General features: G+C 42.9%; 1 protein-coding gene across 1 annotated transcript; it reads right to left on the minus strand.

The window, feature by feature from the left end:
- Nucleotides 1-1,780: 1,780 nt before the first annotated feature.
- On the minus strand, nucleotides 1,781-2,286 carry LOC101650229 (dynein light chain roadblock-type 2). Its single transcript, XM_004705052.2, has one exon. It carries the CDS (start codon nucleotides 2,245-2,247, stop codon nucleotides 1,957-1,959), a length of 291 nt encoding a protein of 96 aa, XP_004705109.1. The 5' UTR covers nucleotides 2,248-2,286; the 3' UTR covers nucleotides 1,781-1,956.
- Between the last annotated feature and the right edge of the window lie 11,677 nt (nucleotides 2,287-13,963).

Below are 13,963 nucleotides of genomic sequence, written 5' to 3' on the forward strand. Positions count from 1 at the left end.
TGTGTGTGTGTGTGTGTGTGTTTAGTCTGTTTTACTGATTCAGAGACTCTAAAAGTCCAAGTATGATTGTCCTAAGAAACAGCTTATAGTTACAATCTAAGATAATAGAACAATGGGGGAGGGAGTAAGCAGGATTTCTGGAGAGAGTCCCAAGGGACAGTACCTGAACAGTCCCAGTCCTTAGTACTATCTATGCCACGGAAGAAGAATTAAAGCAATAAATGTGTGTCGAAACTATTTGTAACAATGTTTGACAATTAAATCCTTCCATTTTGATTCTTGGGAGGTATTTTGATTCTTGGGAGATAGTTACAGAGAAATGAAACTCCCAGAAGACAAGACTAGAGAGACTGCATCCTGTTTGCTTACAAAGTACAAGGAGAATGGCTTGCTCAATGGGAGGGTTAACATTTCGGAGGCACAGTACTTCCATTTCTCCATGGCAGGGGAATATTTGCTTTTCACTCGGCTGGCCAAGGCCTCACAATGCTCCCAATGTTCTAGGAAGTGAGTAGTTCCCTGGCAAGTGGAGTTGAGCTTTGTGCATGTGTTAGCTTGGCAAAGAAACAGAACTCTACACAGTGACCCTGGTATTAGTATCACTTAGAACAGGCCTATTAATCAAGTGATAAATTAACACTGGTGTAGGAATGCTAAGCCCTAGGTTGGCGGTTCAAGCCCACCAGATGCTCTGAGGGAGATGATGCTCCCACAAAATTTTTTTTTACAGAGATTTACAGACTCATAAATTTTAATGACTTGGAATTGACTCGATGGCAGTGGATTTGAGTCCTTTTGCGTTAGGTAGATATAGATATTCTGGGTTCTAAAACCCTTCACTAAGTAAGTGGCCTGTAGACTTCCCTTTCCCTGCTCGTTTCTTGGCCAGTACTCTGAAAGGTAGTGAAAAGACTTGTTCTTACTGTTGCTAGGTGACATTGAGTTGGTTCCAACTCATGGAAACCCTGTGTACAACAAAAAGAAACACTGCCTGGTCATGTGACATCCTCTCCATTGTTGTTACATTTAAGCCCATTGTTACAACCACTGTGTGGATCCATCTGTTGAGGGCTTTCCTCTCTTTAGCTGACCCTCCATTTTACCAAGTATCCCGTCCTTCCCCAAAGACTAGTCTCTCCTGATAACATGGCCAAAGTATGTGAGACAAAGTCTCATCAACCTTGCCTTTAAGGAGCATTCTGGCTGTACTTCTTCCAAAACAGATGTTTGTTCTTTTGGCTGTCCATGGTACTTTCAGTATTCTTCTCCAGCACCATAATTTCAATGCATCAACTCGTCTTCGGTCTTTATTAAATGTCCAATTTTTGCATGTATATGAGGCCATTGAAAATACCATGGCTTGTAATCAGTTACAAACCGATTACAAGGATCTACATGTGACCTCCTCCCTGGGAGACGGACAACAGAAAAGTGGGTGAAGGGAGACGTCAGACAGGGCAAGATATGGCAAAATAACAATTTATAAATTATCAAGGGTTTATGAGGGAGGGGGGAAGGAAGGGGAAAAATTAGGAGCTGATGCCAGGAGCTTAGATGGAGAGCAAATGTTTTGAGAATAATGAGGGCAATGAATGTACAAATATGGTTTACACAATTGATGTATGTATGGATTGTGATAAGAGTTGTATGAGCCCCTAATAAAACGATTATTAAAAAAAGAGAAAGAAAATACCATGGCTTGCATCAGGCACGTCTTAGTCTTCAAAGTAACCACCTTGCTTTTCAACACTTTATTTTATTTTTTTATTTTTTGCAGGCACAACACCGGGGTTTGTTTATTACACAGCTGAGGTACAATGCTACAGTACAGTCAGTGTGGGACAGGAGGAACGGTTGCAATGTAAACGTAGAAAATAGAGTCCAAAAGATCACTTCGACGGGCGTCCATTTGGAGCCGTCACTCAAGGGCAGGACAGGCGTGGCGGGAGAGCAGGTCTATTCGCATGGGTTCTGGATGACGATCAGGAGGTACTCCTTATGTGGAGCAACCATGATCTCATGTTTCTTGGACCGGATTCGGAGAAAGGTGAGGTCGTTCTGTGGGTCGATGTCTCGGACTGTGCTCCTGGCCTTCATGGTCAGCTGATGGAGAAGCCCTGCGTACTGGACCATGGTCGAGTTGTCCAAGGTGGTTCGGATTGGGATGCCTTCCGCATTGACGACCATGGTTCCAATGACCCCTTTGTGACTCTGGATCCTCTTCAGCGTCTCCTCCACCTCTGTCATGGCGCTGTGCGGGCCGCAGGACTCTCCGTCTCAGTCGGGCGCCAAGGCTACCTCGGTTGTCAACAACCGCTTTTCAACACTTTAAAGAGGTCTCATGCCGCAGCTTTACCCAGTGCAGCACATCCTGTGATCTCTTCACTGCTGCTTCATGAGCAGGGATTGTGGGTCCTGACGAGATGAAATCATTGACAACTTCAATCTTTCCTCTATTTATCATGATGCTGCCCACCATGGTCAAGTTGTGCGCATTTTGGTCTTCTTGACATTGAATTGTAATCCATGTTGCAGTCCTGGATCTTCTTCAGCAAGTGTTTCAAGTCCGTCTCCCTTTCAGCAAGCAGGGTTATGTCCGAGTTTACATTGTTTGTACATCTGCATATCCAAGTTTACATTGTTGATACCTTTTGTTAATAAGCCTTCCTCCAATCCTGATGTTACACTCTTTTTTATATCATCCAGCTTCTCAGATGATTTGCTCAGATTGAACCAGTGTGGTGACAGGAGACAACCCTGATGCACACCTTTCCAGATTCTAAACCATGCCGTGTCCCCTTGCTCTGTTCTTAAAAGACAATCTGACAAACAAGTGGTAGACTGAAAAGACTTCCAGGTAGCAAAATATAATCAGCTACCACCAAGGTCTGAACTCATGCAGGAGCTCCTGGGTAGTGGGGAGACCTGGTGATCTGCTCTCATATATATTACGGCCTAGAAAACCTTAAAGCTCTACTTTGTCACATAGGTTACTGTGAGCCAAAATGGACCAGAGGGCACCTAACAACCATGAGCCCAAGTGGGGAAAAAAGTCATTGAGTTAATTCTGATGCGAGTGACCCTATGTTACAGAGCCGAGTAGGGTTTCTACTTAATTAATTAATTTTACTTTTTTATAATTTTATTGGAAACTCTTACAGATCTCATAACATTCTATAGTTCAATCACATCAAGCAGTATTGTACAATTGCTACCACAGTCAGTTTCAAAACATTTTAAAAATTTATTTTTTAATCATTTTGTTGGGGGCTCTTATCACAATCCATACACACATCCATTGTGTCAAGCACATTTGTACATATGTTGTCATCATCATTTTCAAAACATTTTCTTTCTTCTTGAACAACTTGATATTAATTAGCTCTCCTTTATCCCTTCTCCACCCCCAAGAACCCTTATTGGTTTGGGTTTTTTTTTTACTTTTTATTGTGATCTGAGTAAAGGTGTACAGAGCAAATTGGACTACCATTCAAGAATTCTTCTACATTTTGCCTCGCGACACAGACTGCAGCACCAACAATGCTGCTGTATTCTTTCCTCTTCCTTTCTATGTTTACAGTTTCAACCCTCCCTCTTCCTTGTTCATTCCTGTCTTCTGAGGTTTCCCCCCGAGCAAATGTTGCCTGTTGATTTTGTATGGTTAATTTGTCTGAGGAGTGTGTACCTAGCTCCCTGGTATTATGCTCACCCTATTGGACTGCTGATTGGCTGAAAGTTGAGCTTGGGGTGAGTACAAGCCCAGTCTGGAAGACTGAGCAAGGGCTATAGTTTTGGGGATTCCATCAGTCTCTCTGTTTTTCTTTTAATCAATTTGAGATCTGCTCCACATTTTTCTCCAACTGTATCCAGGACCCTCTATTATGATCCTTTTCAGAGTGGTCACTGTCTAGTTCTTCTGGTCTCAGGATAAGGTAGCTGAGGTTCCTGTCACCCACTAGTTCTTTGGGCTACTCGGTTTTTGTCACGAAACAATATTTTTAATTCAACTGGACTAATTGTTTCCTGCATCTCTGATTTTCTTTGCTTCTTTGCTTCTTGGATGGCCACTTCTAAGCCCCCAGTTGGTTCTCACCAAAGTAGGATGTGGAGCCTGGCCTTCATAGAGTATGTTATGCCAATGACCTTGACAGCCCTAGGGTCGCATGACAGCAACTATGGCCCCTACTCCCCAGGTCCAGTGACTCATTCCTTCCAAGGATTTCCTTTGTCCCCTGTCTGCTATGTTATAAACATGGATGTATTTACAGTACATACAAATATGTTTATAGAAATATCATCGGTCAAACATATATGGAGAGTTGTGAGTGTAACTCCTTTTGCCATTCTAATACCTGTTCATCTTGCCTATGGATCCACTTGTAGACTGGTGTTTGTCACTTCTGATATGTACGTAGGATTTTCAATGACTGCACACTTCCAGAATAGATTGCCAGGTCTTTATTCCAAGGTACCTTTGGGAGGATTCTAACTACCATCCAGAGAAATCAACTGTACCAGCCAGGGACTCCACCATGGTCCTAGATATCTGAAATTCCATCCAATAGGTCAGAACAGAAAACCCAAACATAAATGCATCAGCCTATAGACAGCTAATCTTCAACAAAAGACTCAGAAATATCCAATCGGAGTAAGTCTCTTCAACAAATGGTGTTGGACAAATTGGATTTCCATATGCCGGAGATTGAAAGAAGACCCATATCTTTTCCCATGCACAAAATGGACATAAAGACCTAAATGTAAACCCCAAACCTCTCAGCATCATCAGGGAGAAGACTGGAACAAACTTAAGGGTCCTGTTATTGGGCACACATAGACTACCAAGTATCACGGAGGATGCAGACACAGCAGAAGACTAGATAGACGACTGGAACGTGCTGAAATCACATCACCTATGCACATCAAAAGACTTCATCAGGAGAGTGAAATGAAAGCTCATAGATTGGGAAATTTTTTTTACTAATGACACATTGGACAAAGGGCTAATTGCCAAAATAGAGAGAACTCTGCAACAGCTCAATAAGAAAACAACAAGAGACCCAAGTAAGAAATGGGAAAAAGACAGCTCACCAAAAATGAAGTACAAATGGCTAACAATTGTATGAAAAAATGCTCACGATCACTAGTTATCAGGGAGATGCAAATTAAAACCACAGTGAGATACCTACCACTTTATACCCCAATGCTGGCCCAAATGAAAAACAAACAAACAAATGCAGGAGAGGATGTGGAGAGATTAAAACTCATATACACTGTTTTGGGACTCATAAATACATATAGCCACTGTGAAAAATGATATGGCTGAAAAAAGCTGATGGTGCCCGACTATCAAAAGATATAGCATCTGGGGTCTTAAAGGCTTGAAGGTAAACAAGCAGCCATCTGGCTCAGAAGCAACAAAGCCCACATGGAAGAAGCACACCAACCTGTGCGATCACGAGGTGCCGAAGGGATCAGGTATCAGGTATCATCAGAACAAAAAATCTTACCATAGGTGAATGAGGGGGCGAGTGCGGAGTGGAGATCCAATGCCCATTTGTAGGCTACTGGAAATCCCCTTGCAGAGGCAGCTCGGGGAGGAGACAAGACAGCCAGGGTGCAATGTAGCAAAGATGAAAAATACAACTTTCCTCTACGGTCTAGTTCCTAAATGCTTCCTCTGCCCCCCACTATCATGATCCGAATTCTACCTTGCAAGTCTGGCTAGACCAGAGTGTGTACACTGGTACAACTAGGAACTGGAAACACAGGGAATCCAGGGTGGATGATCCCTTCAGGACTAGTGGTGTGAGTGGCGATATTGGGAGAATAGAGGGCGAGTGGGTTAGAAAGGGGGAACCAATTACAAGGATCTACACGTGACCTCCTCCCAACAGATAAATGGGTGAAGGGACGTCGGACAGGACAAGATATGACGAAATAATAATTTATAAATTATCAAGGGTTCATGAGGGAAGGGGGAGCAGGGAGGGAGGGGGAAAAAAGAGGAGCTGATGCCAGGGGCTTAAGTGGAGAGCAAATGTTTTGGGAATGATGAGGGCAACGAATGTACAAATGTGCTTTACACAATTGATGTATGTATGGATTGTGATAAGAGTTGTATGAGCCCCTAATAAAAGAATTAAAAGAAAAGTGATATGGCAATACTTAAAGCAACTGAAAATTGAAATCCCATATGATCTATTAATACCACTATTAGGCACTTACCCAAAATAAATAAGGGACACAAAACGAGTAGATGTTTGCTCTCCCATGTTCATAGGAGTACAGTTCACAGTAGCAAGAAACTAGAAGCAGCCCAAATACCCAAAAGTGGGAGAATGGTATATACACACAATGGGATAGTATACGTCCCTAAAAAATGATGAAAGCATGAAACACCGCATGACTTGGAAGGACCTGGAAACCATTATGCTGAGTGAAGTAAGTCAATCACAAAAGGACTAGTACTGTATGAGTCCACTACTATATGAAGAAACACCAGTTAAACAATCTTAGGGACCAATTCCTAAACAAAAGAGGAGAAAGCTACCTACCAGTCATGAACCATATATCACTTCCATTTTGCACACCTCACCAGAGCCACCTTGAAGGAGGAGACCTCACATGGTCTGGGGTCACTCCTTCAAGATGGGGGAAAAGGGAGAGGACAATCCACTTGAAGCTGTACAACATTGAGACAAGGCTGGGGCAAATCGATGGGCCCTCTACAGGAATGGAAGGCGAATCTTGTCAGAAAATGAAGTCAAGACCAGGGCAGGGGAACATCTATATTTTGGAGGAGACACTGATAGTTCTGTTGGTGAGTGTGGTGGGTGACTGGGGAGAAGTAATTTCACATCTGGAAGGGATGCAAAACAATTGGGGATAATGGACCAGAGTTTTTATTAGCATTAATTAATCTATGTATTTATTTACTTATTTTAATGGGCCAGATTTTTTGTTCCTGGGTAGACACTACAAATATGTTTCTACCCAACCCTCGGTGAACCACACCATGATGACTTGCAGGCAGCATGGCAACACCAGAAGGATTTAACATAGAGTCCCAGTAGAATGAACTGAGCCTTGCCTCAAAGCTGCCTGCACCCTTGTACTGAGGACTGGTACTCAAATAGAAGAGGAAGCAGAGAGTGGCCACCACTATGGAAGTGGTAGTCACTGGACCTTGGGAGGATACCCCAGAGGAATGATTGACAATGTTTTATTTTTTTGTTTCTAAGGGTTTTTGTTTTCCTGCCTTTTGTGAGTGTGTGTGTGTGTGCGCACTGCTTGGTTCGTTGCTATTGTTCGTGTAGTTGGTCTATGGGGTTTTGATTTTGTCATAATATGACCACCAAAGTAAACCTGAGTCATGTATATCCCATGGACAAGCAGAGGGATTCTGAGCTCCCACTTAATTCTAACCCAAATCCAAGAACAGTTAGTTCTGATAGCATGGCCCTGCTTGAAACTCACCTTCGTGAAATGATCATTAAAGATAAGAGTGCTACAGCAAAGTGTGGTGAAGAAAGCAGATGGTGCCCAGCAATCCATCAGAAAATGTCTGGGTCTTAAAGGCTTGTATTCAAACAAGCAGATATCTAAGTGAGGAGTCAACTAAATCCACATGGAAGAAGCACACCAGCTGTGTGATCCAAGGATAGCAATTACAAAATTCAAATATGACAAGGGGAAAGTATCAGAGCTGAAATTGTGAACACGCTTTGTAGAAGGCTATAGAGGACAGTGGGAGCCCAAAACCCATCTGCAGAGTATCTAATCAGATTAAGCTGCTGACAGATCCCCTCTAGCCAGAGGCAAGTGTCTCAAACAGCTTTATTATCAGATAGAGATCATTGTTTTCTTGATTATGCTGGATCGAACTTGATACTTGGTCAATTGACTTCCCTCTTGACCCAACCTGTGTTTGTTCTAGGTGTATGTTCCATGACAAAAATGTCTTCCCTGGCTTTTTAAATATCGATGATGGCCTTTTCTTTCTTACTCATTATTTGTATTTATATATTTTATTATTATTATTTTATCCATACCACTTTGTTTTGTTTTGCTTTTTATTGCTTCTGTTGGGTTTTCCAGTTTGTGAAGCACAGAAGGAGTAGATGCATAGAGATCTATGTAAGGGTTTATAGGGGATGTAGGGGTGGGAGGTGGGAGATAGTGAAGGTGAAGAGATTTGGGGAGCAAACAATGAATGTGGGAGGGGGAGGGAGCACTAGAACTAATTGTGATTACACAACTCATTTTAAAAGCGATTTAGCCATGGGGAGGGGGGCGCAGAGAACATGTTTTAACCTTGTGGTAATGATTGTACAATTCTTCTTGATATGATTGATATGAATCCTGTGATACGTGGATTATGTGTCAATAAAACTGTAAAAAAAAAAGCCATTATCTTTTCATTTCACTATTCCATCAACTTTTTGAAGACCCCTATCACTATGTGAGTTACCTTGCTATAAAATGGGATTCATAGTGCTCTCAAATGAATTATACATTTGCATTTATATATATATATACACACATACACACACACAGACCCATGTATATATCCTAAGCACAATACGTATGTGGAACCATCAGTGAATACAAGAGAAGCCCTTGCTCTCACGGGAGCTTCCATTCTAGTGGAGGAAGAAAATAAAGGTACGTCAGGTGGTAAAGCAGAGGAAAGGAAAATAGGAAGTAATGCGGGGGAAGTTGCTGTTTTATAGAGTGGTCAAGGAAGTTCTCTCTGATAAGGTGATATCTGAACAGACATGAAGGAAGTGAGGAAACACCCTGGCAGTTATCTAGGGGAAGGTATGGCCAAAGAAATGGCCTTACAAGGTTACTGAACTTCAAAGGAGGTGGAGGAAAAGGAGGAAGGCCACCAAAGTAAGTGGGTCTGGATTGTGGAAGGAAATGACAGACTGTGATGAACTAAAAGAAGCTCAGCCCATTTAAATCGTGTCTCAGTCCAAGGTTGCTATGAGGACATGTGGATTTGGTCAACCCTGAATTTTTTCAAGAAAAACTGTATCTGAACTTTTTTTTATGAACGGTCCTGATGTTTCAAATTGTATGGGTGTAACTGTCGGTTACACCCAAAGGCATGACTAAGGAACATGAATCGTCTCACTATTGCTTGTTTCAGTGCTAACCTGGTCTACACAAGTGCCCATCAGTAGTAGAATGGTCATTTGTGACGTAGTCCCAGCGTCTCTAAAGCAAGAAGAAGGGAGCCAACCACAACTTCACACAACACTGGGGCCAAATCTCACAAACATAAAATTGAATAACAATAATAAAATATAAAATACACAAGTGAGTGTACTTTATGATTCCATGGTAAGTTCAGGTTGTTTTATGTACCAGGTTGTAGAGTTATGATGCATCTGCTTCCCTGTATTCCTGTTATATCTCAATAAAAGACTAAAACAAGATGACGCCTAACTGTGAGGCAAACAAAGCAAGCCTTCAGGCTGTGTCAGCAGTGTGGGCAACCAGTTTGCTCGGCAACATAGGCTTCTTTCAGAAAGCTGGAAAGAAAAGTTGTGTTTGTTTTTAATTGCACTTGAAGCACAGGTAAATCCCATTAGGGATTGAATTGTAGCCATCCTGAAAAAGATTTTAAAAACCAAAGTCAATGCTGTCAAGTTGACTCATTGCTGACTCATTGTGAGCCTACAGGACAGAGGAGAGCTGCCTCTAGGCTTTTAGAGAGTGTAAATCTTTATAGGAGTGGAAGGCCTCATCCATCTCCTGCTGAGATGCTGATGGTTTCAAACTGTCGACCTTGGGGTTAGCAGCCAAACTCTTTAGCGGATTACACTACACCACCCACCACCGGGCCTCCTAATCAGCAGGCTGGCGCCAGCAGCCACTCCTCAGGGCAAGATGAGGCTTTTTCTTCTCCTGTAAAGATCTTTCAGCTCCGAAACCCAGAGGCAATTCTCGTGTTCCATAGGATCCCTGTGAATCAGAATTGACTCAAAAGCAGTGAGTTTGTTTATTTGTTTGTTTAAAGATTAATTAAATTCCCATTCAACCCATTACTTCTAAAAGTGACCTTGGAAACAGCATCTTTGACAACATGATCAGTTGACAGCAGGTCATGTTGGTGGGTCCCAATTCAAGCTGAGTGATGTTCTTATAAAAGAGACTAGAGGTGGAAGGAGGCAAGAAGGTCATGTGATGAGGAAGGTATACTGAAGGTCAACCGAAGACTTCCTGATGCTACCAGAGCTGAGTGACAAGAAAGGCACTTCCCCTAGAGCCTTCTGAGAGAATATGGCCCTTCAGACACACTGAATTTAAACCACTGGCTTCCAGATTGGTAACAATGAATTTGTTTTGTAGCCCATCCAACTGGTGGTATGTGGATACAGTAGCTCTCACACACATGCTTCCATGAGAAGAAGCTCCTACAAGCCCGGGAAGGGACTAGGCCTTTTCCCCAGTCTCCCACTTACCCTCAGGTGCAGTCCAAACCTACGACTCCTATCTGCAAACCAGAAACATCACTTCATGGACTCCGTCATCTAGCTTACGGCTCTCTGTAGAGGTAGGCGTGGAGAAGAAGATGCATGAGAACCTGGGAGGCCACTCAAATCAGGTGTGGTCGACTTCAGACTGGGAGGGCATTCAGGAGTATTCCGAGAGGTTCACAGTAGACAACAGAAACTTCAGGTACCTGCAGGGATGTCAGATTCATACTGGGTTAAAATTACTTTTGAAATTGTGTCTTAGTCTAGGCCAGGGGTGTCAAACTGGCAGCCTGTGGGTCGTATGTGGCCCCTGGGGTAATTTTTTGTGACCCACAATGCTCTGAAATACAATGAAAATAGAAACCATTGTTATGAAGAAAATAGCGCTTTGGGGAGATGGAGGCAATATCGTATACACAAATTCCCTCGTTAACCCTTTAACTACTGAAGACGAGTATACACGTGGCCCAGTGCCTTTCCTGGGGGCCTGTGGATGTGTCTAAACAGCTGACCCAGTTCCGGCGATATGTCTGCCACTCTGAGTATCACGTAATGTAAACAGATCCCAATAGCAAAATGGTTAAAAAGAGCAATCTGGGTTGTGCTGTTATGAATCAAACCTAGCCGGCAGCGCTAGTTAACATTTTTAGAGGGAAGCAAGCCATTACGATTGTGCATCACGTTTGTCAGCTGTCCAACATTTTGTGTTTTTTATTAGTTACTTTGTTATATTTTCCAGTTACAACATAAGAGGTAAGTAAAACTAGTAGAAGGAAAGCACTGGCAAGTTTCGGGGGGGAAAATAATAATTTTAGTTTTATAATATGTTAAATAAATGTTTAAATAAAAGCAATTATACAGTGTTTTAATTATCCTATCCATATTCCTGAATCCTCACTTCAAAATATAAAGTTAACAGAATTTGTAAATGTGATGTGGCCTGCGTGAATCTTGTCTGTTGCACCAAATGGCCTGTGTTTTACTTGAGTTTGACACCCCTGGTCTAGATTATGAACCATAGGAACAGAATCTATCAAGCATCTGGGATGCTTACCTATAGTCATTGCTGTACTAGAGCTTAAATTCTGACCAACCTGTTTGCAGGTTACAGGTGACACGAAAACCCAAAACCGGTATATGCAGAGGTCCCCCCTTACATTAAGCCTCCATTGAATTCCTTCTGACCATTAACTAGGGATGTGGACCATCTTGTCCTCAGGCAGAGAGCCATTACCTCCACTGGCCTCCAGCCATACCAGGGAGGGGCAGTCTCCCTCAGGGACTCCCCTGGTGTGTCTTTGATGGAGATCACCACACTAGGTGTGCTACAGTCATGAGTCATGTCCTAAGGCCTTGGACCAATTTTGTAAACTCTCTAACGTACATGTCCCAGTCATGGTTCTCGTCTGCCACCAATCATGACTTTGTGATCATTCCCTTTATTCACCGCGTCCTATTTAAGCAGCAACACGGCTATGAATCTTTGGATATCATTATGATTTCATGCTAATGGTCTCCCTCATCTGGATGATGTGTCTTTGTCCATTTTAAGACTTAATACATGATATTAAATTATATTTATGGTTTGGGGATCCATGTTGTTCTTAAACCATTGTACAAGCACATCCCAAGCAAGTGATTGGTAGAGTTGGGAATGCTGTTTTAGATGTGAAAACTGCACTCTAGGGATGTACGCTCAGGTTGGAATCCTGGAGTGCTTTAAGATGAAAACGATTCTCAAAAAAGTCTAGTCATTCATATGTACAAATATGTTGGATACAATTGATGTATGGATTGTTATAAGAGCTGCAAGAGCCCCCCCAATAAAATATATATATATATATATATTTTAATCATCACAACTGGACCAATAAGCAACATCATAATAAAAAAAGTTGAGTTATTGATATGGCATAATTTGGGAACCAACCCATTTTTGACTTGGGCTAGAAAGGGCGGGCAAAGTGGGGTCATGAACAAAGGAACTAGAGCAATACCTTCTACGAAGGAGACCCGGTGAATATGAGTTATGCCTTGGGCTACTGTTAGATCTCTCTGGAGCTAGATTTATACCTCCATCCTTGGCTCCACGCGAGAAAGAATTCACGCCGAAGCCTGGTTCGTGATCGAAGTGAGTTTTATGAAAGTTAGAAGTTTCAGGTTTACACGGCACCCAAGGGGCTCCTCCTGGACATGCGGCCTAGCTGGAAGCGGCTCTGCGTCCCGCAAAGTGTGCCAAAGCTCTCTGCGCCTGAGTTCTCTCTCTTCCGTCTAGGTTCTTCTCCTGTCTCGGTTCTTCTTCTCCCTCCCCTCCGGGCTTCTGCCTTTTCAAGGATTCCACAGGGAGGCATGGTGGAAGACCCCTGGTCGACCCCATTGGCTGAATTGAATTTACCTGGCTAGGTGATCCAATTCAAGTTCACGCCCACCCCTGCCTACCGGCGGGAACCCTAAACATGTGCGGGGTGCCACTCCTTTGCTTCTCTAGCTTGACCCTCTGGGCACGCGTTAACGGACATCCCCCAGTCCTATGCTGGCCTACCTAACACTACTAAATACAAAAAGCTGGTGCTTCAAATCTACCACCACTCTGCTGTAGGCTGTGTTGCGCCTATAAAAATTTAGTCCCCCAAACCCTACATAGGGTCATTATGAGCCCCAAATCAACATGACAACAGTGGGCTTGATTTAAGTTTACTATCATCTAACACGGAGCCGGGTACCGGATATGAGGCGGGGTACCGGGCTATGAGGTGGGCTGCTAACTGCAAAATCAGTCGTTCAAATTCACCAGTCACTTTAAGGCTTTCTGATCCCATACAGATTTACAGCTTTGGAAACCCACAGGGACAGTTCTACTCTGTCTTATAGGTTTGCTATGAGTTAAAATCAATTCAGTGGCAGTGAATTTAGTATTTTTGTGTAAGGAGTCCTGGTGATGTGTTGGTTAAGTGCTTGGCTGCTGACAGTGGCTCAAACTTGCCTAACTGTGGGAGAAAGAGGTGGAAGCTGCTGTGGTAGATTTATGGTCTAGGAAATTCTCCAAGGCAGTTCCCCCTGGTCATGTAGTACAGCTGGGTTCAAATGGATTCAACCCAACAGCTTTAGTACCTCCTTGTCCTTCATAATTTTGAAGGACTAGGTCATGTGGAAGAGTCTTGGTGGTGTAGCAGGTTAGGAATTGGGCTGCTAATTTCAAGGTCAGCATGAGCCACCCCTCCAGAGCAAGATAGAGCTTTTTACTCCCATAGTCTCTGAAACTCACAGAGGCAGAAACCCTGTGAAACTCACAGGATAGAAACCCTGTCCTGTAGGGTCACGATGAGTTGGCATCAACCCAATGGCGGTGATTTTTTTTTTTTTTGTAGCAGGAGCTCTAGTGGCCCAATGGTTAAGTGGTTGACTGACTGTGTTAGTCTGGGTAGACTAGAGAAACAAATTCATAGATACTCATGTGTATAAGAAAGAGCTTTATG

This window comes from Echinops telfairi, unplaced genomic scaffold, assembly GCF_000313985.2.
Source record: "Echinops telfairi isolate 266 unplaced genomic scaffold, ASM31398v2 ScPeMD7_7457;HRSCAF=8495, whole genome shotgun sequence".
NCBI classification, from domain to species: Eukaryota; Metazoa; Chordata; class Mammalia; order Afrosoricida; family Tenrecidae; genus Echinops; species Echinops telfairi.